The 25,110-nt window shown below is 39.1% G+C and overlaps 2 protein-coding genes and 1 long non-coding RNA gene across 16 annotated transcripts in view; 1 reads left to right on the top strand and 2 right to left on the bottom strand.

Annotated features, from left to right (window-relative positions):
* Positions 1-19,774, bottom strand: part of LOC106084576 (kinesin-like protein KIF13B) — a 35,612-nt gene extending 15,838 nt beyond the window's left edge. For 7 of the 14 annotated variants that reach the window (XM_013248370.2, XM_013248374.2, XM_059370329.1 and 4 more), the window contains exons 1-6: positions 19,318-19,658; positions 17,777-18,876; positions 1,938-2,025; positions 1,691-1,857; positions 1,110-1,626; positions 38-1,037 (exon numbers count right to left, since the gene is read on the bottom strand). In XM_013248370.2, the coding sequence (XP_013103824.2) occupies positions 38-1,037; positions 1,110-1,626; positions 1,691-1,857; positions 1,938-2,025; positions 17,777-17,831 (1,827 nt within the window). In that variant the 5' untranslated portion in view covers positions 17,832-18,876; positions 19,318-19,658. Of the gene's footprint in view, positions 1-37; positions 1,038-1,109; positions 1,627-1,690; positions 1,858-1,937; positions 2,026-17,776; positions 18,877-18,933; positions 18,953-18,976; positions 19,659-19,686 lie in introns of those variants that run through there. The other 7 variants (XM_059370326.1, XM_059370328.1, XM_059370324.1 and 4 more) reach the window with 7 other exon arrangements.
* Positions 19,775-22,220: 2,446 nt separating this feature from the next.
* Positions 22,221-23,534, top strand: LOC106084570 (signal recognition particle receptor subunit beta). The gene is made up of 4 exons (XM_013248353.2): positions 22,221-22,430; positions 22,498-22,804; positions 22,861-22,986; positions 23,060-23,534. Exons 1-4 carry the CDS (start codon positions 22,325-22,327, stop codon positions 23,253-23,255), a joined length of 735 nt encoding a protein of 244 aa, XP_013103807.1. The 5' UTR covers positions 22,221-22,324; the 3' UTR covers positions 23,256-23,534.
* On the bottom strand, positions 23,392-24,027 carry LOC131997776 (uncharacterized). The gene is made up of 2 exons (XR_009398410.1): positions 23,833-24,027; positions 23,392-23,745 (listed from the first exon to the last, which is right to left on the bottom strand). It is a non-coding gene; the product is annotated as an uncharacterized LOC131997776 (long non-coding RNA).
* Positions 24,028-25,110: the final 1,083 nt, after the last annotated feature.

The raw sequence follows: 25,110 nt of genomic DNA, 5'->3' as shown, positions 1-25,110 counted from the left end.
AAAAGCACCTGCCGCACAAGAGAAAGTCCGAACATACCTGTCGTTGTTTTTCCAACGCCACTTGTTTGTCCTCTTCGTGTTGCCGTTCCAATCTTGCTATAGCCGTTTGGATAGGATCATTGCTGAGTTCATTTTGCATGATTTCGTCGCGAGCAAAGTTATAATCGATTAGTTGCGCAGGTGTTTGTGGCTCTGAGCTCATACTTGCACTAGCAGATTTGGGACAATTTACACGGAAAAAATGATGGTTACCCCACAAAATTCGATCACCATTATGGAGCGGAACCTTGTCCACAGCCGCAGTGCCGTTTACAAAACAGCGGGCACCAGGGAAGGGCTCCAAGAACAAGCCGCCATCCACAATGGTAATGACACAATGTTCCGGTTGTATACCCAGACCGGACAACTGGATGTCTGGTTGTGGACCATTTATGGTATGACCACCAATGAGGGTTCTTTCTTTCAAATAGTAGACTAACAACTCGTTGAGGGACGGATCGGCATTTAAATTTACCAAATAGTATTTGTTTTTTTCGACCATAATACCACTGGCTTGTACACTAATACCCATTTTCTCCAAAGCTTGCTGTCGCTCATTTTGAATGCGCTCAGTTGTGACAAGCTTCTCCTCCCATGTTTGTGAGATTTGCTTCATTAGATTCTCACTCTCAGCCAGTTTGTCATTAATGTCGCCCACCGGAGAACCTGTGGCATGTTTTAGCATGTTACGCAGCGTTTCGACCTCGTGGCGTAGTTCGCGTATGATGCGTGCATTGGGATCCTCATTGACAACGGCATGGTTGACAATACGCTTAGCGCGGTCTGCATAGCGTAGTGTGGAGAGGGTTTCCTCGTAATTGTCGGCCGAAGGTGAAATGGTTGCCACCATTACAGTCTTCGAATTGCCGCCCAAATTGTCCTTCAAGAGCCAGGTGAGCACAGAATCTCGATAAGGAACAAACTTGTCATTGCCCCCTTTCTTGCCGTTCGATTGATCAGCCAGTTTGGATATGACCAAACCCAGTGTCGTCAACGACCTACAAAACACAAATAGAGTGTAGATTAAACATAAGCAACCTGTAGGGCGGACAGCCCTCTTTTCGACTTACTTGTTAATATTTGAGCCTTCTTTTAGGCGATCACCCACAGCACCCGTTTTAACAGCTCTTTCCGAACCTGCCAGATCGACCAAAGACATCCGTGACACCTTCTCACCCGTCACCCCGCTAGCTTGGTCTGTTAGAATTTGAGTTAACACCACTGAGAATACAGCATGCGACCTAGAAGATTCAGCGTTCATGTTGGTAGCTGCCACTGTACGAGATTTGTTTCCCTCTGTCATTAAATTGTCAATGTCCATGTACGATGCCACCGCCAGCTGCGACAAACCGTCCACATACGGACCCATCACATTATGCTCTCGAACCTTCAGCGATTGCTTGTTGGGCTTTGGATCCAGCAGATCGTGAACCTTCTCGTTATAGATTTCCATGTAGGAGACTTCAACTTTGTACATTAGGTCTTGCCTAGTCTTGTTGGCAATGGCGGAGAATAAGTTGTCGCACAGGCGTGGAATGATACCTTTGGATTCCTGCGAACCCATCATGGTATATGATTTACCAGAACCTAAACAATCAAATATTTTAGCCATCAACAACGACATGCAACATGCATTCACATTGTCACTCACCTGTCTGGCCGTAGGCAAATATGCAGGCGTTGTAGCCCTGGAATGCATTGTCCAGAATGTCTCTACCCAGGCAATCGAACACTGTTTCCTGGGACGCAAAGTGTTCATTGTCCGGGTTCAACGACAAAAAGCAATGGTCGAATGCAAAGGTCTTCGGTGGCTTTCGACTGTGTACATGAAGAGTTATTTTGGAAACCATTATTATATCTTATCTACGAAATGCGCATTATCACTTCAACTAGCTTACCTTTCAATTTTATCTATTGCCGGCGGATTATGTAAGATTGTCTGTTGTTTTTCCATTTCCACAATGCATTTTGTGCCCAGTTCAATTTCTGTAAGAGAAGGCAATTTTACAATTTACAAAAGTCGCATAGGGTGCATTTAAAAATTCACACGATTTTCTAATGTCTTATTGCTGTAGTCTCTTTCTCTAGCCCCACTCATTAACATCAGCAAAATCTCTGCTGTTTGCCAGCATACGTATTTCAATGAGCTATAAATCTTTCAATCTACCAGTAATTGAGTCGTATGAGAAATACTTAAATGTGTTGGGTCTCAACTCAAGAAAATTACTTTCTACCAAAATTCTAAAACCATCTGGTCGAAAGGTTAAGTGGACTGCAGCTTCTGGGCTTAGACAAGCTTATGAGCTTAGACAAAAATAGTCTAAATGTGAAAACTCATTTTTCCTCATTGCTCATAACATCGAAGGAAGCTGTCAGTAGTCATTTTGAAAAGATCACTACTTGCGGAGAGACTGTATTAGGTTTGCTGCTGTTGCTGCGCATATGCAAGCCAACATCGTCGTACGCCAGGTATTGTTGATCTGTTTTTCTTTTTCCTAGTTCCATTTTGTTGTCTATGCATTCAAGATCAGTTATTTATGGCTGGCATTTACCACTGGGGTAACTATTGTACCACACTAATAAATAAGTTGGACAACCATTGGTTTGGTAGTTACCCCTGTGGTAATTGCCAGCCAAAAATAACTGATCTTGAACGCATAACAACAACAAAACAAAAACCGATCAACAAAAAAAACAAAGATTTTAAAACAATACTACCAATATTGACCATAACCTACCAAATGCTCCATTTGTCCCCCGATTTCGTTGATATTTGGAACAAAGAATCGTATTAGGATAAAGCGGCCACATAGATCGATCTCCCGACTCAAACTACTTTGCAACTTTCAGTAATAATTTCGTGGTATATTTATTAAATCTAAATTGAAAGGGGCCGCAAATAAGAATATTCCCCAATGGAGACAACAAACACAAAAAGTGCAAATATTTATTGGGTTTTGTTCAAAGATATCCTCATGATCGGATTAATTAAACATTTATAGAAGCATTTTATGGAAACACTATGCATATACACTACCGCTCACCATCGCCACGCAATAGCTGTGCGCATCAAAGCGAATATTTTCAAATACTTCGTTAATTTCTGTTGTGCCAACCACTATAGAATGGGGAAATGTATTGAGGAAGAGAATGCACAAAGAATTTTGCACCCAAGTGTCTTGGGAGCAGCCCTACATCCAAAAGAACTCCAAACGACCATATAGTCCAAAGTGAGATTTAAACAAAAGGGAGTGGGTTTGTAAATTTGTTTGTTTTCAGTATAGACTCAAAAACGGCTAAACCGATTTTCTTGAAATTTTCACAGATTATGTAGGTTGATCTGAAAAGAGTAGGAGGTTATATACCTTGTTGATATCGGAGAGGGGCCGGACCCTCCGCCTTACCCCAAAAGCAACACCCAAAAATAGAAGTGGGCCGATCGGGACAATTTGGAACTCAAATGAAAGGTGTTTGGAAGTAGAATACTAATTCGATATTAAAAATTGGGTACAAGTAACTAGGCAGTCGCCCCGATCACAAACCCCCCTCAAATATTGGACGATCGTGACAGTAGTGACAGAATACGGTCTGGAAGGAGCAATAGGCCAAAAACCCCTTAAAAACAGGCCAACAGACCGTACATACAGACAGGGCATATAATAAAGGACTCAAATGAATGGTATTTGAAAGTAGAGCACGAAAGAAAGGGTTCGTCCCCTTCTAATTATAAAGCATATTGCTGCTTCTAGACCAACTTACACAATGCCCATATTGTCATGACTGGTCAGCTAACCTATTATTAGTGATTTAAGGAGTGAAAGTGCCAGGCAGATACTTGGACACAAATTTAAGTCTCATATTCGTAATCTACTCTCCTGGAAGGAAGGGAAGAGGTTTCCGATTGGATACCTGATGAGATGAACCTTAAGGTCGAATGCGAGACACTGCTGCCAGCGGCACACTCTTGGATTGACGGAACCCTAATATTGCCATCTGGAAGATCTTGTCTTTGATGGAACAAAGCTAGAGGACAGAGTGGGCCTGGGGGTCTACATTGAGAACCCAGGGACTGACATCTGTTTTAGACTGCTTGACCATAATACGGTCCTACAGGCGGACATCAGGAGGATCACGGAATGCGTAAAGTGGAGTGGTGCAAACGCGAGGACTTCGCTTGTGAACATCTTTACGGAAAGTAAAATTGCCATAAGGGCGATAACAGCCAGGACGATAAGGTCACGAACAGTCTTGCAGTGTATGAAGGAGATTAACGCCTTCTCTGAGGATGGCAAAATCCGCATCGTTTTGGTGCCGGGCCATAAGGAAGTAAGGGAGAACGAAAGGGTAGACGATTTGGCGGGGAAGGCCAGATGACTGCCGTCAATAAACTTGGTTAACCCAGAGCCTTTCGGGTAGACGCAGTCCGACTTAAGGTCGTGGACGATGAATGAGCATGCAACCCTGTGAAACGGGGAAACGGTCGGCAGGACGGCGAAAATATAACTGAAAGGAAGTAAGAAGGAGGTCAGTATAGTATTTTTTGTCATTGCCCGGCTTTGGTTTCTAACAGATACCGGCACTTAAGTGGGGACACAATACCAACTTAGGGGCCTGGCATGAAAAACAATTAAAGATTTTGTAAGTAGCACGGAATTCTTAACTTAGATTTTCTTTTTCGAGATTACTTGTTAGCACAACAAGCCGATTACCGACTTAGGTGTATGTCTGTAGTGGCATGCATCCTCTTTTCAGCCTAGCCTTACCTAACCCAACCTAATCTACTCTCAAATACCTGCCATTGGAACCCCATATAGTCATGATCAGCTAATATTACGATTTGGGGACTGTTTTAGGAGTTTGGGGCCAATATTCGAAGTATACTCCAAAATACTCCAATCAATTGGGTCCCATATTGGTATGATCGTCCAAAATGCCTACTTGGGGTAGTTTTGGACTTGGGCCGACTCCCTAGATACTTGGACACAATTTCTAATATAATATTCGTACTTTACTCTCAAATACCTTATATTTGAGTTCCATATTGTACGGATCGGTCTTCTTTCGATTTTGGACCGTGCTCTTGTCGCAAGGGAGTTTTAAATTTTTCTAATTTCAAACTCCATGTTTCACACCACACCAAATTGGCAACGAATACTGAACGAATACTGAGCGAATGCGAATCATTCCTCATTTTTAGTGTGTCAGCTTTCAGTTTGTTGCTTGTGGTGCAACGGATATATAAAAAAAATACATAAAAAGGCAATCTTCAAAAAATTAATGCATTTGAAAGCAACAGCATTACTTGCTATTGTGGAATGAAGGCAAGTCAAAAGCAACGAAAATATGAATGCGTTATAAAAGCGAATGGTAGCAATCTGTTCTGTGGTGCACGAGGGTTGCCATTTATATCTCGGGATTGGACAACCCTTGTGTTGCATTCTGCCAACTGACAGCTCTATCGTAAAGCTTGACATTTTTGAGGTTATACGTACTCAGAACGTTTTGACATACGAGCGCTATTTGTGTTGTTTACAGTGAATTAAAAGACTTCATCTCGCCCAAAAAATGGAATTAAATCGTGAACATTTTCGCGCGATTATTAACATTATTAACAGTGCATCGATGAACTTAATTCAATTTTTGGCGATGAAGCTCCATCAAGAACCAGTGTTTATCGATGGTATGGTGATTTCAACCGAGGTCATCGTTTATTCCAAGACGAATTCGAGTTGTTGCAAAAACCATTGATGCTGTGCGCCAACTGCTATTACAAGATCGTCATGTGACCTATCGTAGGATTGAGAAAACCTTAGGCATTCGTGGGTCCGTGGCATACATTCAATTCGATTGGTCAAAAGAAAACCTCAAAAAATACAAAACAACTGCATTTTTGAGCACTCAAAACACCGATTTGATGAGTCATCAGCTGTATAGTCATGACTTGGCACCGAATGACTTCTTTTTATTCCCGTACGAAAAAAAAAAATAAATGAGAGACCAACGTTTTTTCGACACTTGAAAGCGGTGGATGCGTTCAGAATGCATGTTTTGGAGACCCCTCAATCAGAGTGGCAAATTGGTTCAAACGCATGCAAAAGTGTATAGATCTCAATGGGGAATATTTTGAAACAAAATAACGCGAATTTCGATGATTAATCTTTGTATTTGTGTTCTCTAATCCCGAAATATAAAAAACAACTCTCGTACAACACACTGCTACAAACAACAACAACGGACATAGAGATCATAGGTACTCATAATACGTTAGTTGTATCAACCTTTGAATAAAAAAATAAATTCGACAAGTTTGCAAAACAGGAAAATCTCAGTTTACTTATATTAACTAATGTTATTCTAGCTAAATAAAATAAACCCCTTTCAGGGTATGAGAAAAACAAAAAAAAAAGTATAGTACAGTTCACTAGGATTGACTCAATAAAAAAAGGTTGAGAAAAAGTATCTAATTTAAAAGAAATCAAAAATGTGGCCAAAAGAAACTGGATAATCAATTTTATAGAAAAATAATGAATGATACAGAAGAAAAATCAAGACAAGCTTTAATCAAATATTGCAAAAAGATCCCAAGATGCAGCAATGTCGCTAAACCGAGAAATGGATTTCAACGGACCATCAGAACTCCGAAAAATATCGAAAGAGTGAGACAATCAGTTATCCGTTCCCCTGTATGTCCCGCTTGAGGGATGTTTTGGGAGTGGGCTGTCCCCAAACTGCTTGGGACCAGAAGTGGATTTCAGATTTGTTTTCTGCTCTCGATATCCTTTCATTAGGGTATCATGATTGGTCTATATGTCCAATTTTCTACCAATCGGTCTACATGTCGTTTTGGGTTTTTGGCGACCTTCTAGGCACTTGTGCCAAAATGAGACCCTTAAATAATGGGCTGAAATAAGTTCTCTACCCAAAAGATCCTTAAATTGAGTTCATTTTGTCCCGGTCCGCCTATATATCCAATTGAGAATGGGTGATCATGGAGGGACTTGTTCACTTATTTGAATATCACATTTATAGTCAAACGGTAAAGTTGTTTCATTTGAGTCTGATATTGTCTAGGTCGGCCTCGTTTGGGCGTTATTTGGGGGTGATAACTAGAGGCATCCGTATTTAATCTTCTCCATTTTTTCATAGTAATTTTTTTAAGTTTTCCGTATGATGGATTACTAACTCCACGCCGCAACCCATCTTTTAATCGTTCCACAAGTGAACTCGTGACACGTGCACCCACCCAGGTGTCACCAATTTCTGGTGGGTGCATGGTAACACCCCGCCTTTGATGGAAGGGAGGGACGACCTCTCAGATAACCGTATAGCTATATCAAATTTGTACTCTACCCCGTAGGTTTGATCCCTACCTATTTGTACGAGAAACAACACTATCTATATGGGACTCAAAGGACAACTTTTCATCAATTGAAATACAATTCATACAGTTAACAAATTTAATAATGGCTCCATAACACGATAAATGAAGTCATGAAAATTCCGAGTGGAAAACTTTGATGCCTAAGTCTTTGAAACTTTCAAGACAATGTAGATTCTAAACCAGATCAATTTTAGACTACAAAACATTAATATGACCATAATCTCCTTTCAAAAGAAGTTGAACATCATCTGCATATGCATTGTGCACACATCAATCAATGGAGGTTAACATGTCCGCCTTTGACGCTGAACGCCTGGGTTTGAGTCCTGGCGAGAACCTCAGAAAAAATTATTTTCAGAGGTAGTTATCCCCCTCCCTCTAATGTTGGTGACGTTTACTAGGAACTATGTCATTTGAAAAAAATGGTACGGCGGTCATGAAAAACTTCTCCCCAAAGAGGTGTCGCACTGCGGTACACCGTTCGGACTCGTCAATAAAAAAAGGCCCTTATCATTGAGCTTAAAATCGAATCGGACAGCACCCATTTGTCTCTGGTTCAAATACCAATAAACATTATTTTTCTAACTACCTCTGCTTTATTTATGCTTTTTGGCGTTAACTTTTATTTGTTATAAAATAGCAGTTTCCTTCTGGCAAAAATTCCCTGCCGAAATTTGCAGGTTCTCGATTTTAAAACTATCAATATCAAAATTTCTCTCTCGCGCTTTCTTCGGAGACAAATAAAGTACGCGAACGACTTCCAAATTTGGACGCATTTAATGCATTAAAATCCAAAATTAGGGTTTCACCAAATCCAATCAGAAGTTTTGGTGTTTGAATAGAATTCGATTTGGCTATTTATACAGAGGGGATTTAAAAATTTAGCTTAGCACTGATCACATTGTATTGGGTTGCCCAAAAAGTAATTGCGGATTTTTTAAAAGAAAGTAAATGCATTTTTAATAAAACTTAGAATGGACTATAATCAAATATACTTTTTTTACACTTTTTTTCTAAAGCAAGCTAAAAGTAACAGCTGATAACTGACAGAAGAAAGAATGCAATTACAGAGTCACAAGCTGTGAAAAAATTTGTCAACGCCGACTATATGAAAAATCCGCAATTACTTTTTGGGCAACCCAATACATAAAAATTTCATTAATGGGCTTGGGCGTATGCAAAATACTTATTATACAGTGGAAGGAAATACTCTCTGTATGTCCACTTTGCAAATGTCCGTGTAGAATAATGCCCCATTCAATCGTTCAAGTTCCCCGAAGACTTGAATCATAGTGCAAAAGTGACAACAAATCGTGTGTCACAGGATCCGATAGTTAATTTGGCTATAATTTATTGTCCTATTAGTATAAAAAGGATGGAATTGATTACCACCAAACACAATGGCAAACATGAAACGACTGATTTGGTGCGAAGATTAGAATTGCCACTAATTGGTGCTTACTTGACGACGGGGGGAGAGGCTTTGTGCAACTAATGCTCATATGGACAATGTCACTATTGTTTCGTTGATTACTAATTATTACAGGTAAGTTGAGTGAAGCATATCCCGCTTAACTCAACGTTCTCGTCAGCAAGTGACAAGGACCAGCGATACATGCTTAACATGTCGTGCCAACATTTATAGACTCAACTGTCAATACTGCCGCGAAATGGGCCGTAAACCAAAATTGATGCAATCGGCCAATGTCTATCGAACGAAAGATAGCCAGGGGGCCTGCCTCCACCTCCACCCACTCAAAACTATTATCGGCGTTCAAGTGAAATTCAAATGAAATGAAAGCGACGGACAACGCAATAAGAGACCCTTTCAGTGAAGTAGAATTTTTTGTTTATGCTCTGTTGCTGTCCAGTGTAACATTGGGAAATAGAAAGTGTTTGCCTTTGTTGAAGATTGTGTGGTCATTGTGTGTGTGTTTTTTTTTCATTTGAAGTTTCTTCTTTTTTGATGCGCACCCAAAAAGCTTAGCAACATGCCCCGCAACGACATTTGCTTCTTAGAGACGGCTATTGCCGAGGAAAATGAAAATGAAAAGCAGTGGTTAATGTATTTCGAAAGAAAATCTACATCACAAAATCTTGGTTATGGCAAACAAACATCACAATGAACTCGAATGTGTGTGGTGGCCACAATAAAATGGACATGATGCATAATGAAATCGGCCAACAAGAAAAACCTGTAGTTTCCTCTTCCACAGAAGAACTTACACAGATACACACACGCACACACAAAGCGACGGGACAAAAGAACAAACGCCAAGCTAGGCGGAAGAAAACTAATCATTTGTTTGGCATTAAAACAAGTTCATTTGGGCGGGCGTGCGTCTGTGTGGAAATATGTGCCTGTGGACGACGAAAGAAGGGGTTGTGTATGGGTAGTGACAAAAGAAAACACGCCAAGTACGACGTCATGTGTCCATGTGGCTGACTGAACTGATTGACAAACTGACCGATTTACTGAGCGTCACAAGGCTGCCTAACGGAACGTCACCGGCTGTCGTCATACTCAAAACAATTGCAGAGCTTTTCACCGATTGTCAAATGGTTAAGTACACACTCGGCACTTGTTATCTATACAGAGGGGAATTTTGCAGAGCTATTACAAAATCCTGGCGAAATGAATGGGCCGTATTTTTAATTACAGTTCCATCCGCAGGCCATTTGGCTGTGATTCCTCCTACCAGATCTCGCCCATCCCAAGAATTTTCCATCATCATAATGGGTACAATTTTTACCATTTCATGTGCAAATGCGGCGTGGTCTTGTGTGTGCTTGCGTTTCTTATAACACAATAGCATTGGACACAAGTTGATTATAAGTGGATGGTTAATGGTCCCACCGCATTAGATAGTGAAATAACCAAACGACTAACCCCCTTTCTTGGTTGGTGGTTGCCACTGACTATTTCCATTAATTTCTACATTTAAAACTCTAGAATTAAAGCAGCTTTCCGAAAAAAGATAATTAAAGTGTTGAACCTTGCGATTTGCAAACAAAAATAAATCCCTTTGAAATTTTGTTATATCTTTCTTTCTCTTTTTTATATGAATGATACCATGGACAAAGTCTTTTTTTATTAAAAAGAATTGTGCTGTTTCAATTCCTATTAACATTTCTAAGGAAATTTTGAACGTCATACCATGAAAAGAAAATGTATGACTTGTCCAACTCAGAAATCTTATCAAAGGAAAATGGCATTGCAACATCTATATTTCGTATCAATCACAGCTATATTTAGTCACAAATGTAGTATTTATTCGTTATAGCGTCACACGACACTGGCGCAAGAATATTTGGTTTAAAAAATATATACACACTGGGGTGCAGAACAAAGATAATAAACGACAACATATTTGTAAATGTATAGTTAACTGGCAAGCAAGTAATGACAGTCTATTTTACCTACTCACCAAGATAATTTGTGAGAGACTAAAGCATCGAACCAACGACTTGTAGTAGGTAGGACAGTTATCCAACGGGATTAAATGGAAAGTAATTACCATCAAGAAATCAAGTGTCACACACATGTCTCCCGTTAGGAGAGTGACATTAATGGCATAGAACTCTTAGTTGCGGATCTCAGATTGGCTATATTCAATCTAAAATTTACGGTTAATTGCGTAAATGAAACTCTTTAGACGGAAAACGCAAAAAATCGTGCATCGGCTTACTAAAAGTTTACGTCGTGAAGTGACCTAAAAAAGAGGTGGAAAACTCTTATTAAGGTTCCTGGATGCGCCAAACCCCAAACATGGATTAAACGCCGGAATTGGTAACAATTGAAAACACATTTTTAGGGTTAAAATCATACGTTTTTATGTTAGTGCCAAATTCGCAAAAAATACTCCTTGAAGGCAAAGAGGACACAATCATATTACTAATCAATCTAACAAAAGTTGTGCATGTGGTTTTCCGTTATGATCTTCTACAGCATCTACGCCAAGCATCAAGTATTGTTTACAAACACATATTGCACAAGTACTATTGTTCCTTTCTACCACACCTTTACGATGTTAAATTCAAAAATAATTTTTTAAAATTTAGAATATTTCCATAATAGATTTTTATGGTAGGTGCTACTCCTGATAAAATCATATCGAATACGTGGATAAGAGATTATAGCTAGTGAGGAGGTTTACACGATTATACCTAGCTCGGTTTACCTATTCAAATAGAAAATCTGTAAAATTTGGAATATTTCCTTAATAGATTTTTTGGTGGGAGCTAAAATCATATCTAATAAGCGGATAACAGTTTATACCTAGTTAGGTTTACCCATCGTATTCTAGTCCAGCGCAGGGAGGAGCCATCAGCTTATTTAATGCAAGGTATGTAGCACATATCGATGCATTTGCGAACGAGGCATAACGTCATGCCTATCGCAACTTTTATAGAGACCAAAAAGTTAAGTGGAAATCCATTGTGTGTTGATACTTACGCCAGTCAGTGTAAAATTTGTCTTACCCCTTTGTAACCCCACAGCAAACCGTGGCAAAACTTCACAAGTTAAGTCATAGCCTTTTTCGTAACAATCAGCGAAAACGGAGATACGAAAAACGCCATAACGAGTAAATTCAGTTTGTAAAAATATGAACAATGATAAATAAATTTTCATTACCATCGCACAATGCATTCATCATTCATTTGTATACACACTTTCTGTGTGTGTGTGTGTGGGTTGAGTATAATTCAAACAGTATGCTGGACACACACAACCAACGTAGCCAACAACGATTAGAGTTGAATAACAAAAAAAAAAAAAAAGTAATAATAATAAAACCAAGCCGTAGAGTGAGTGCGATCACTTCAACGGGAGCTCCATCATACTCGTACACCTATGAGTCATTGTGATAAGCAAAGTTTGAACTCGTTTTGCTTAAGTTTTCCATTACCAGCGTAGACACTTATCTCTGCTTTGGCTTTCGGCGTAGACCGACCGAAATAGACCACAAAAAAACAGCGACAGCCAAAACAATCGTCCACATAAGGTGAGATGAAATCCAACCGTAATTACCATGGGATCATAAAGCGAAACCAACTTCAATGTTACACCAATTTCTTAAGACTTGTTCGCTAGTGTGATTGCCAAAAATATGTATAAACATCATAAATAATCAACTCTAAAAAATACATTTGAAAACTTGCGGCTACTTTGTGATTGCCACCAAGAGAAAAGAGAGTGCTGCTCACATATTTGCGAATGCGGAAGTGCAGAACGGCACAGTTAAGAAGTCGATTAAGTGTTTTGTTTAACTGGCGTTTAGCCAAACAAAAAAGACATATTTAATACAAAAAAAAGGAAAGTAAGAAAAACGTTATAATTCGAATCTGTGTTCCCATTATAAAATATTGTCAGCTTCACATGTTGCGTATGCAAAGGGGTTTCCAACAAAAGGTTTTATTTTGGTATTTGGCTTCGTTTAATGTTTGAATAAATAAATCTGTATATAAAAGAGAGGAAGGTATGCCGTTAATAATGAAAAAGACCATCAGCCAAATGGCCACCAAGACCACGTTAAAAAATTCCTTATACTTTTCATGAAATTTTGCATAAACAAATCCTAAAATGGCTGCCCCATTTCCTCGATAACTTCACGAATTTTATATTTGTTGTCTTGAATCAACGCTGGGCTGTTGGCACCTTATCTTTCACTTGACCCCAAAGATCCAGATCAATACAATCCTATAACAAGTAAAAGCGTGCTAAGTTCGGTCGGGCCGAGTCTTATATACCCTCCACCATGGATCGCATTTGTCGAGTTCTTTTCCCGACATCTCTTCTTAGGCAAAACAAGAAGTCAAGTCCCCAGATCTGTTTATATGACAGCTATATCAGGTTATGAACCGATTTGGACCATATTTGGCACAGTTGTTGGATATCAGAACAAAATACTACGTGCCAAAATTCATTAAAATCGGATAGGAATTGCGCCCTCTAGAGGCTCAAGAAGTCAAGACCCAAGAACGGTTTATATGACAGCTATATGAGGTTATGGACCGATTTGAACCATACTTGGCACAGTTGTTGGATATCGTAACAAAACACGTCGTGCAAAATTTCATTCCAATCGGATAAGAATTGCGCACTCTAGAGGCTCAAGAAGTCAAGACCCCAGATCGGTTTATATGGCAGCTATATCAGGTTATGGACCGATTTGAACCATACTTGGCACAGTGGTTGGATATCATAACAAAACACGTCGTGCAAAATTTCATCCCAATCGGATAAGAAATGCGCACTATAGAGGCTCAAGAAGTCAAGACCCAAGATCGGTTTATATGGCAGCTATATCAAAACATGGACCGATATGGCCCATTTACAATACCAACCGACCTACACTAATAAGAAATATTTGTGCAAAATTTCAAGCGGCTAGCTTTACTCCTTCGGAAGTTAGCGTGCTTTCGACAGACAGACGGACGGACGGACGGACATGGCTAGATCGACATAAAATTTCACCACGATCAAGAATATATATACTTTATGGGGTCTCAGACGAATATTTCGAGTAGTTACAATCACAATGACGAAATTAGTATACCCCCATCTTATGGTGGAGGGTATAAAAAGCGATACCAACTAAAAAAAGTCATTAATCTTGTCTCGATAGCGCAATATATTCATCGTAACTGTTGATCCAACCTCATTTTCGAAAAATGAAGGTCCCAAGACAACGACGAGCCATAAAATGCGCCAAACAGTCACACGTTGAGGATCGGGAACCTTCTCAACAATAACTGTTTTTCCAGGCCCCAGATTTTTTTTTTCACGTATCCAACACGCAGTGGATATATGCAGTGCATAGGAAAGTTAAGGGTTGGAGGCGGGAAAGAGAGTGTAGTGTCGCTGGGTAAGACATTAGCCGGAAGTCGATTCCACATACGAATGGTTCGGGTAAAAAATTAATTTTCTCGGTAATGGATGGTTCGGTCGAGTGGCCAATTAATTACAAACAAGTGTGAGTTTCTGGGATAAGAAGGCGAATATCCCTGGAACACACGCTATGAAAATAATGGTAGAGCATTACAACGCTACCCACATTCTGATAATGTTCAAGAGAAGCATTAAAATTGAATACTCTACTGTCACCAATCAACACCATCGCTCTCCTTCAAACCCGGTCAAGAAGCTTTAAGGATGATTTTGAAGCTCCTGCCCATATATGAGTTATATTCCATCATCGGCCTGATGTAGGTACTATAGATATTGAGAAGATCAGAAGAGGTGATATACTTCCTGCACCGCTTAAGAAGCACTTGAATGCTTCTTTCGACACTTCGAACACGTGCTTCGACCAACGGACATCACATTGTATCTTCATGACCAGAACATCAAGATCATCTGACTGCTCAATATCTATACCGTCGATAGATATCGACGATTGTAGTGGATTAGTGAATGCGACAATTTTGCTGTATTGCGGTCCGTCGAAGTATATTTCTATCCGTTTGGGCGGCACCAAATGATTGGTACTTTCAAGTCATTTTTGCAGAAATAATCCTGGCTCAATTTCGTTACGTAATCCCAACTTCTTTGGGCATCGTACAATTTGTTATTTCCGCAATTTTGTGAACAAATTTTTTTCTCTTTAAATAGCATATGCCATTAAAAAAGTAGTTTTCTTGACCAAAGTTCAATTTATGCAACAATGGCACCGACTCAAATTTCTGTTAGGAAAAATCTAGATCAGGATAAAGTCCAATATTGCCGTCTTTATTAAGACGGAATGAGTTTTAGAAAGTTGAAGCTTAGGTAAATAACTAAAAAACGTTTTAAAATGTTGTAACGGCTTAATAAATGTTTTTACATTTAGGAACCACACAACACCTTAGCACGATCATGTTTCGAAATGTCTGGGCAAATGACCTGCCCTGAAAATTTAACATTATAGGGATGCGTTACAAGAAATTAAGGCCCCGATCGCCTCCCATTGCACCTGAAGAAATTAACCTCCCCCGGCAAACCAGAGTAGTTCTGGCTCAATTACGTTCCGGCAGATGCAGCCGTCTCAACTCCTACAAAGCAAGAATTGATGTCGACGTGCAAGATGAATGTCCCGATTGTAACCCAGCCAGACCCAGACCCCTATGGACGCACTCAATCTTTGTGGCAGTTCCTGGGTTTTGACACTCAACAGAATCAAACGGACGAAAGATAGAACACAACAACTACAACAACCAATAAGGTCCAAAGAACTGTTTTCAACTATATTTCTAATTTCTGCCAACATGGAAGACGTAGGACAATTATTAAAACTTTGAACATTAAAATGCATAATATTAAAATTGTCACAAAACCAGACAATTGAGAGCGGATAAAAGTATTATTATGAATGATTAATTTTGAAAAAATAAACAAATAATTAAATCAAAAAAAAAGAACGAAGATTATATTAAAATTAAAAATAAATTTTGCTCATGAACATTCCACTCAGGAACAGGGGCAAACTTCTCACATATCCATGAGTGCAGTCCGATTCAAGTTTTAAGCCGAGTCCGAACGGCGTGCCGCAGTGCGGCACCTTTTTGGAGAGAAGTTTTACATGGCATAGTACCTCACAAATATTGTCAGCATTAGGAAGGAAAACCACCGCCCAAAATTTTTTCTGATGGTATCGCCAGGATTCGAACCCAGGCGTTCAGCGTCATAGGTGGACATCCTAAACTCTGCGCTGGGGTGGCCGAAGATGATTATATTAGTAACAATAAAACAGATTATCATAGCAATATAGCAAATATGTCATAAAAAAAAGTTAAATACGAAATAGTTATAAACGAAAATAACCTTCACTTATATACCTACTCCCGAAAGTCTACTTGAGGTCCTTGAACTTGGACATTGAAGTCAGTGCAAGCATTATCAAGAAGAGGCGCACAATCTTGAAAATCCATTACAGCCCGTGTACCATTCGCACGGTCCAATATTACTTTGGGGTTATCAACGTTAATAAGCTTGTACTTTGAAAAAAAAATTTGACTTTTTTGTTTTCGACATAAGAATAATAGGCTAGAAGGTTTCTGGTGTTTACATTCGATGAGCTAAAGAGCTGCTATCACACTAAACATATGTTGGATGTTTTATGACATGTAATTTTTGTAATACATCAATCTATGTCAAAATTGCCAATTTACACACGATTCATTATTTTTGCTATCACATTCGTATTTTATTTTCTTATAACAAAACTTAAAAAATCTAAACAAAATCAGATTTTTTACAACGTTCAAATTGTCAAATTTGTGAAAAAGCTGTTTAAATGATAAAGTTGGGAAAATAATTTAATTTGGGGTTGCAAAAACAGCCGATTTCTTTATGTTCTTGTCAGAAGAAATATAGCACTCTCTAAGGCAGAGTATTCTGTTCTGCTTTCGAAATTGTTGCGAAAAAAATATTCTAATTTTTCAAAGATTGATTGTTTGTAAGTGCTCTTTTTAAGCAATTAGCGTAAAAAATGCATCTATTTATTTCGTTGTTTTATATGGAGTTTGACAGTTGTTCACGTGAAAAGCCGAATAGAGAACCAACCCCAATCAAACAAATACATTTGTTATTTTAAAATGTGATTGTCATATGTTAGTTTCATTAGTATCACCATAGGTTAGGTTGAAAAGAGGGTGCGCCCTATGTCACTATGGGCATACACTTAAGCCAGTATTCGGCTTGTTGTGCGCTATAAATACTGTAAAGTAACCTCGAAAAAGAAAATCGAAGTTAGGAATCCCTTGCTACTTACAAAATCCTTAATTGTTTTCCATAACACGCCCCACAGTTGGTTAATGTCTGGCATTGTGTCCCCACCTAAATACCGGTGTCTGTTAGACGCGAAAGCCGAGCAGTGCCATAGGAAATGCTTCTACGTCTCATCATCTTCCCCACATGCCCTACACATGCTATCACTTGCCGCACCGATTTTGCATAAGTGTGCTCGTAGTCCTATGTGTCCCCTTATGATACCGAAAGCTGTACTGACCTTCTTATCACACTATGTGTGCAACTTTAACCTTTTCAAAATTCGGCTTGTATGAAGACAAACACATTTATATAAATATAATGAAATACATTTTTTTGTTGAAGTTGTCATTAAGCAAATTCTTGAGTTAGAGAAAGTTCGACTTCGAGATCGACATTTCGTTATAATTATTGGTATGAAAAGTATATCTTTCGAAGACAATTCCACAACATAACAAAAAGGATAACTGAAAATAATAAAAAACATTTTCAAGTCAATTTGTTCTATGCTACCTAATAATTCTTTGGGTGTTGTGGTCAAAGGGCGAATAGAAACATGTCAAAGGTATGTAAAATAGGCAATGGGAAAGGACAAAACAATAACTTACCACGACGGTTGAAGGGTCGCACCCTGACAGCTACTTTGATCTTATCCGTTGACATTGTGACTGAGTGACAGGCAGACTGGCTGAAGGGGGAAGTGAATTCGCGGCAAATCAACAGCAGTGGCAGCAAGTAGTGACGACACAGTTAGAAGTAGTTGCTGAATAGCTCTACGACGAGAGGCAAGGAAGCAAGTTAAGGCAGGGAATGTTTAGTGGTAGTGTGCGAAAGGCATGGAGAAAATCTGCTAAAGCAGGCTCCCTCTCCGCTTTAGATTTTCCTTCTTGTTTGGATGTGGGTGGCCAACAGAGACGCCACTCTAGCAAAAGCTTGAACACGAACACGCCAAAGACTGGGGTGTGCAGCTCCCTCGTCGCCTTCGCCTTTCCTATTGCCGTAGGACCTGTCAAGCGAAAGCGGCGTTGTTTAAATCGTCTTTTTTGCTTTTCTTCGATTTTCCACTATCGTTATTAGTAGCTGAAAAGTAGGCCGTTGTTTGTTTCGTGCTGGGTTTGTTTGTGTGTGTATATATATCGTTTTGTTGGGTAGGTTTTTGGCTTCCTTGCTCGGTTGAATGGATTGTGTTGGCTTTTTGCCTGATTTAGATATATTCCAAAATTGTTGTTCGTGTCAAAGAGGACAGAGAAGAAAGAAGAATGAAATAACAGCAGCGACAATACCCAGCAGCAGCAGTAGTTGTTGCCATCAAGTACTTCGACAGAAACTTGAGAGCTGTATTGCAGCACAGGAAGTTGTAAAGCCGTAAAACTGGGGGCCAAGTGAGTGCTTCCACAATGAAAACACCACACGCACCTGACCGAATGACTGTGCGTTTCTTTTTATGATGTCTGTTGTCGATGTCTGCAAAAATGACTCAGTCTATAGATTTTCTGATTTTCCTGTGGCTATTGCCATTAATTATTATTATTGTTGTTGTTGTTTCAGTTGCGGTACGCCGAAATGTATACCCCGTGCGTGTCCTTTAACTTATTAAATTAGAATATGATTTTTCATAGTTGTTTATTTGTTGTTACCACTGTTTGTTTTAATAATTATTACTATTATTTACAAATCACACATACACATATCCACGCTACAATAAAACCTGTACAAATAAAAAAAAAACAAATAATACGTTAAAGTCCGCTAAGCACATACATACACGCAAATGTGAAAATCACACACACACACACTCCTACTCATACATAGAAATTCTTCAAACAAATTCTTCGCACAATTTTTTGCTGTTTGTGGGCTCTGGACATTATTCTCTTCGCCATTGGTTGTTTTTGTTGTTGGTCATTGTATGAAAAATCCAAAGGAAGAGAGCGGGGACCTTGGTTTTTACTTGTAAGGACAATCAATGAACGGATTCGTTTCCATTTATTTACCTAAATTTTGATTAAATATTTGATTTTAGCTCAATTTGAAATCTCTTTCAATTGCGGAACACACCAATTTTTTGTTGCCATTTAATTTCAGAAGTGACTGAGATTTTTCTACATACACAACTAATTTATAACTCACATACACACTATACACTCACACAATCGAGCATAAACTCCGTCGTTATTTCTTTGTTTTTTAATTTATTCTCTCGGGCATTTCGCGTTTGTTCTGGCTATTAGAGCTTCAATTAACAATATTATTCCCTCAATTTGATGTCATATTCTGTACATTTTCACTTTTTTACAATTTTAGTAACATCTTCAGCTTTTTCACTGCTCAAATACATAACCAACTTCGTCGCGCACATACAATATAACGACTGAACGAGAAGCGACGACGACTGCTTTTTAGATATCTTCGTGTGTATGTGCGATTTTCTGGAAATCGATTGAATTTGTCGCATGTTATGAGATATAGGGATTGCGACTTTCAATTATTATTCACATTAATATAATAATGGTAGTACTTAAACTTAAAATAGTCGTTTGTTTTGCAAATATATTTTTTATTTATTTTTTTCCAGTCAGCACTCCATATCTGGCCTCACACAAAATAGGGATCCCAAAGTCGCAAAGTCGACTAATACATTAATCGAATTTTTGTGTAAAGGGTCGAAGTCGATTTTCACTGAATAAAAAGTCGAATAATCGATTTTGAAGTAGAAAAGAAAGCTGCACCGAGAAAAAAAACAGCTTCACAGTGATACCAGGGGCCTCATGGCCAGTTTAAACGGCACATCATGATACGTGGTCATTGTAATAGTTTCTATGTTTTATTTATCAGTCTATCAGATTTGCTTAATGCTTTGTTCTTCAACAAATCGGAAATAATCAAATATCAATACAACAAATTTTGGCATTCCAGAGTGTTTATTCATTGAATAAATATGTTGCGTTTTTCCTCTTTTAGTTTTGTCATTCAAATTGAATGATGACACAATATCTTTGAATAAATGACGATAGCAAGGCGTGGTCCCACGCGAACAGCTGTTAACAGCCTGCTTCGGGATTCACTGAAAAAGGTTAAACCAAGTGATCAGCTCACATACATTTTTTTTAATTTTTGGCAGTATTTGGCATTGAGGATGTCAACTTGTTCATTATTTACATTCATATTTTGTTTACGTTTTCTCCTATTTGTTGACATTTTCAATTGGAAGATTCGACATCATCTTCATGGGGCCTATCCACTTTATGCTTTCGCAAATGACTAAAAAGAGAATAAATTGACATATTCAATTCTAAGGTAAGGTAAGGTAAGATAAGGTTTAAGTGGCAGTTTGCCATCAGACTCACTTAGACGTTTTCGTCCATTGTGATACCACAGGAACAGAAGAAGGAATATGCCTTCCTACCGTTGAACCATCCAAATCTCTTTAAAAAGCCCAACAACTTGCGAATGTTCACATCCGCTAAATCAGACAGGTTCTCAAAGAAATTAAAACCTAAAGTGGAACTCCTTCTGACTGCCAGTGCGGGACACACGCAGAAGGTGTTCTATAGTCTTTTCATCTTTGATGTTCTCACAGCTTCTGCTCGTTACTGGCAATCTTCAGTCTGTCAGAATGTTTTTCGATCAGACAGTAACCAATCATGTTGGACTCAATGACTGAGACGTCAGTTTGTGCCAGTGACAGCAAAGCGGTAGACCTCTTCAAGTCTAGATTAGGCCACATAGTTTTGGAATGCTCACAGCCCCCTCTTTGTGACCATCTATCATTCGTTGCTCTTCGGAACTGGTCCTAAATACTTAGCTTGCATGTCAAGAGCGATTTTTGTGTTCAGAAATATGTTCTCCAGGGATTTAATGGCTGCCTAGCTGTCTAAGAAGATAATCTCTGTGATATATCTAAGCCATTCCAACACTTCCTTAATTGCAAGGATTTATGCTTGATACACACTGCAGTGGTCGGGTAACCTTTTCGATATGACCAGTTCTGATCTTTAGAGTACTCCCCAAAGCCCACCTGGTCGTCTAGTTTGGAACCATCCGTATAGAAGTCAATGTAACTTCTATTACCAGGAATATCATAGTTCCAATCGGTTCTATCAGTGATGCAGTACTTTTTATCAAAAAGCAGATCAGGAAGGGTGTTATCCGCACTGCCTGGATTACACCTTTTTCTTCCAGAGACAATAATATATTGTTAATGGCTATAGAGGGGACTATACACCTCCTTGAGGAGATCCATCTTTTAGATCCCAAGCCTGCCGTAACGATTCTCTTAGTAAGTAGTAAGTTATTAATAAACTTTCTTACGGTAGAGTTGATGCCTAGAAACTGTTGCCACTTCCTTTTCTGGTCTAGAAGGGATAGACGTGCAGAATTTTTCAAAATTTATCCCAATTCGCCATTCTTCTGTTTAGACGAGGGACCACTTCTGCGGTATTTTTTGCAAGTCCAAAACTAATATAACAATGATCAGAGAAGCTGTCGTCCCAGTCGTATATTCTTGCGCTTATATCTTCCGATACAAAGGTAGTATCTAGAACATCCTGCCTTTCCTGGTGCCATCCGGCCTCTCAATGAGACTCTCCCCCCTCGATACCGCTGATTTTCCACGACTGCCGTTGCAGCTACTTCGTATGAAGCATGCCACTATCCGCATGCTGCGGACGCGCCCGGTATCTCGAGGCTAAGTCCTGTGGTTCCTGGGCAAGAACCACGTCAAATCCCCCTGTCATCAGCAAGACCTTTAGTGGGAGAGATTTATCTGCAGAAACTGGACCATAGTCTGGATTCAGAAGTTCTACCACTTTTGCATTAGTCTCGACGTCGGGTTCCGCCAGGAGTTCATTCTCACAAGATTTGTTAGATCTTGTGATGATGAGCTTCCGTACGCACCTAGGGTCAGATTGTTAACAGCTGTTCGTGTGAGACCACCTTTTTAAATCCGCCTTAATTCCTCATCCTGGATGGTACAATTCCTCATCTCGGATGGTATAATTCCTCATCCTGGATGGTATGAAGTGGCAACTCTACACGGTGATGTTGTCAAAATGACAGTTTGTTTTTGTGTTGCGTGGCTGAACGAGGGGAACTGGGCACTGCATTTAACTTATTGATTGGATTTTTAATTGTAAACTATAAAACAAAACCAAGCTATGGATAAAGCACAAAAACGGCTCCACCGTGGAGAGCCTATCAAGTTGACCGAATTGAACATGACACCTATTTTGGTGGCTTTGTTTGTGGGCTTCATAGCTGTTGGTATGCAAAAACAAAAACAATTTATTCTTGGTGCCTAATAATTTGCAATCTCTGCACATTCCTATAGCCCTCTTTGTGATTTTTAGAAAGAAATCTTCTGCCAGGCGTGACATCCTCCTAAGCGGCATCAGTGAGGCTGGTAAAAGTGCTCTTTTTATGCAAGTGCTGTATGACAAATTCCCGGAGACGTTCACTTCAATGTCGGAAAACGTTGGCATCTACACGAAAGGAAATTTGTCCGCCCGATTAATTGATATTCCTGGCCACTACAGAGTTAGGGATAAAAGCTTCGAGAAGTTCAAACGGACGGCCAAGGGCATTGCGTTTGTCGTGGATTCGGTAACCATTCAGAAGGAAATACGTGATGTTGCCGAGTAGGTATAAACTAAAACAAACAATCTTTCAATTATGTCAACTATATCATTTTTAGTGCTTTGTATTCAGTACTAACTGATGCGGCCACTGTTACTTGTAAGGTGTGCATATTTTGTAATAAGCAGGATTCGACAACGGCCAAAGGTGTCGAAGTCATAAAGTCTTCTTTGGAAAAGGAACTGTAAGTACGGCGTACTACTTTGTGGCATTGTACTTTTGCACAAGCATCCTAATATTCGTTTTTCTCCTGTCAGAAATTTAGTCCGTGATACTCGTAGTCGTAAATTGCAGTCGACGTCGGACGAAGAAGGCAACAAGCCCATGTATCTAGGCAAAGCCGGTAGGGACTTTGAGTGGTCCCATCTGCAGCAGAATATACAATTCTATGAAGGCTCAGCAAAGGATGGGGAGTTCAGCGAATTCACAGAATGGATCGACAAATTGTTGTAAATTATTGACTAAGAATAGCATAAATGCTAGTCGAACAGCATTTCCTACTTCCCTATTCCATTTGCAATCGAATTCATACCTCAATAACAAGAGGTGCATTTTTATTAAAGAAATCAAAATCATGCGTTGATGTATCATTAGATTTGTAGCAAAGTGGTGTTTCTTTTTTTTTTTTTTTTTTTGTTGGTTGTCATTTTAGCATGGTATTGTTATAAAACAATTTTCAAACTTCCGTAATTAAACAATTTTTTGTTGAATAAAATTATAAGATTTTTATAACTGCTGTTGCGTACTGCTTTTTTGCGAGTCATCCGAAAAGAAATATACCGACGTTCGGACCTTGAATATACACTTCTTGTTCCTTGGAATGACAGTGTTCCAATTACGTTTCATCTTCAAATCTACTAACATGTTCGTTAACGATTCGTTCACCATTTTATTGATATTAGCTCATTTAATAGAGAAAAAACGCATGTGAATTGCCCGCTGGCTGCGATTAATTGGAAAAAAACATCTGCGTGAATTATTGGTTACGGCCTCTGAATCAGATGTCACACATAATTCAATGTTGACCAACCGAAATCATCCGTTAAAATAATTTCCCGGATCCTCCCCAAGGAATGGAAATGGCAGTATGCGAAGTCCACCATGAACATACCGTTTAGAAACAGCGAGGATCCTTATCTCATATCAATGACATCACTTAGTAAAGAAATTTGTACGACTTATAACTAACAAGAGTTGGTTACATAGAATGGGTTCAATGATATTAATGATTTTGTCATAATATCTATGAAAAATTATTTAAATACGTCCCAATGAAACTTTTCATAGCATTTATGAAATACTTTTCAAAAATCGCAATTCAATGAAACATGTCATAATAATTACGAAAATCAAACATTTAGGTTATGAAAGCCGATCATTACATTTATGAAAGAAAATTCTCTCTGTGTAGTTCCGGATGGAACTAGTTCACTGAACGAACCCCAATAAAGAACTTCGGGAACTTCTTTTTTATATATTTCCCTATATGAATATTGACGTAAATGTCTATTGAAATGAACAAACTATTACCAGCATTATTTTCCCTAAATCCTTTTGTTGTTGTAACCACATTTGTATGTGGAGGTGGCGATCCTCGTCAAGCTCCATATGTCCGCAGGAGGAACGTTATGCCCATTGGTTAGTCAGTGACTCGCCGCCGCATCGAGTATCATAGAAACGCAGTATTTAAGCAAGAGCCGGTGGCGGCCGGGCTCTTTAGTTGTCCGCGACTGCAGTTGCAGTTACTCCGTATATGGGGCAAATAGTACACAAAGATTGACGAGGATCGCCACCTCCACATGAAAATGTGGCTATAACAACAACAACCACACAAATCAGAACTTTGAGATGACTTAGGCAGCACGCCTTTCAGACTAGGTTATGAAAATGAGGTCCCTGATCATACTGAAACTTGAGTCAGACATAGGTTAGGTGAGAGTGGCAGTCTATTTCCAAACAGACTCACTTAGACAATTTAAGTCCATTGTAATACCACAATAGCGGTGGGTTTGATTCCCACCAGGCCCTGGTTGGAAACGGACACGCTACCAACTCAGCTACCGGGGCGACCCTGAATCAGACATAACTCATTGATATTGTGGGTGTTTAAAGTATATTTGTGGATTTTTTCAGAAAGGGCTACTATAATGGCTTCTTTTCAACTAGATGTTGAAATGAATATTCAGCGCGGATGTTGGAAGTTAAAATTTCAGATAAACCAGTTGAAAATTAGGGGTCGGTTTATATAGGGGTTGTATCCAAATCTGAACCGATATGACCCATTTGCAATCCCCAACGACATACATAT

This window comes from Stomoxys calcitrans, chromosome 5 (assembly GCF_963082655.1).
Source record: "Stomoxys calcitrans chromosome 5, idStoCalc2.1, whole genome shotgun sequence".
Classification (NCBI taxonomy): domain Eukaryota; kingdom Metazoa; phylum Arthropoda; class Insecta; order Diptera; family Muscidae; genus Stomoxys; species Stomoxys calcitrans.
This window is presented reverse-complemented; position numbering and strand designations above follow the sequence as displayed.

What these genes read in the sequence shown, in the direction of transcription:
- LOC106084570 (XM_013248353.2), top strand. Translation starts at nt 22,325, where the DNA reads ATGGATAAAGCACAAAAACGGCTCCACCGTGGAGAGCCTATCAAGTTG. An exon ending in GAAATACGTGATGTTGCCGA is followed by an intron (nt 22,805 to 22,860) that starts GTAGGTATAAAC and finishes TATCATTTTTAG; the next exon opens with TGCTTTGTATTCAGTACTAA. An exon ending in TCTTCTTTGGAAAAGGAACT is followed by an intron (nt 22,987 to 23,059) that starts GTAAGTACGGCG and finishes TTCTCCTGTCAG; the next exon opens with AAATTTAGTCCGTGATACTC.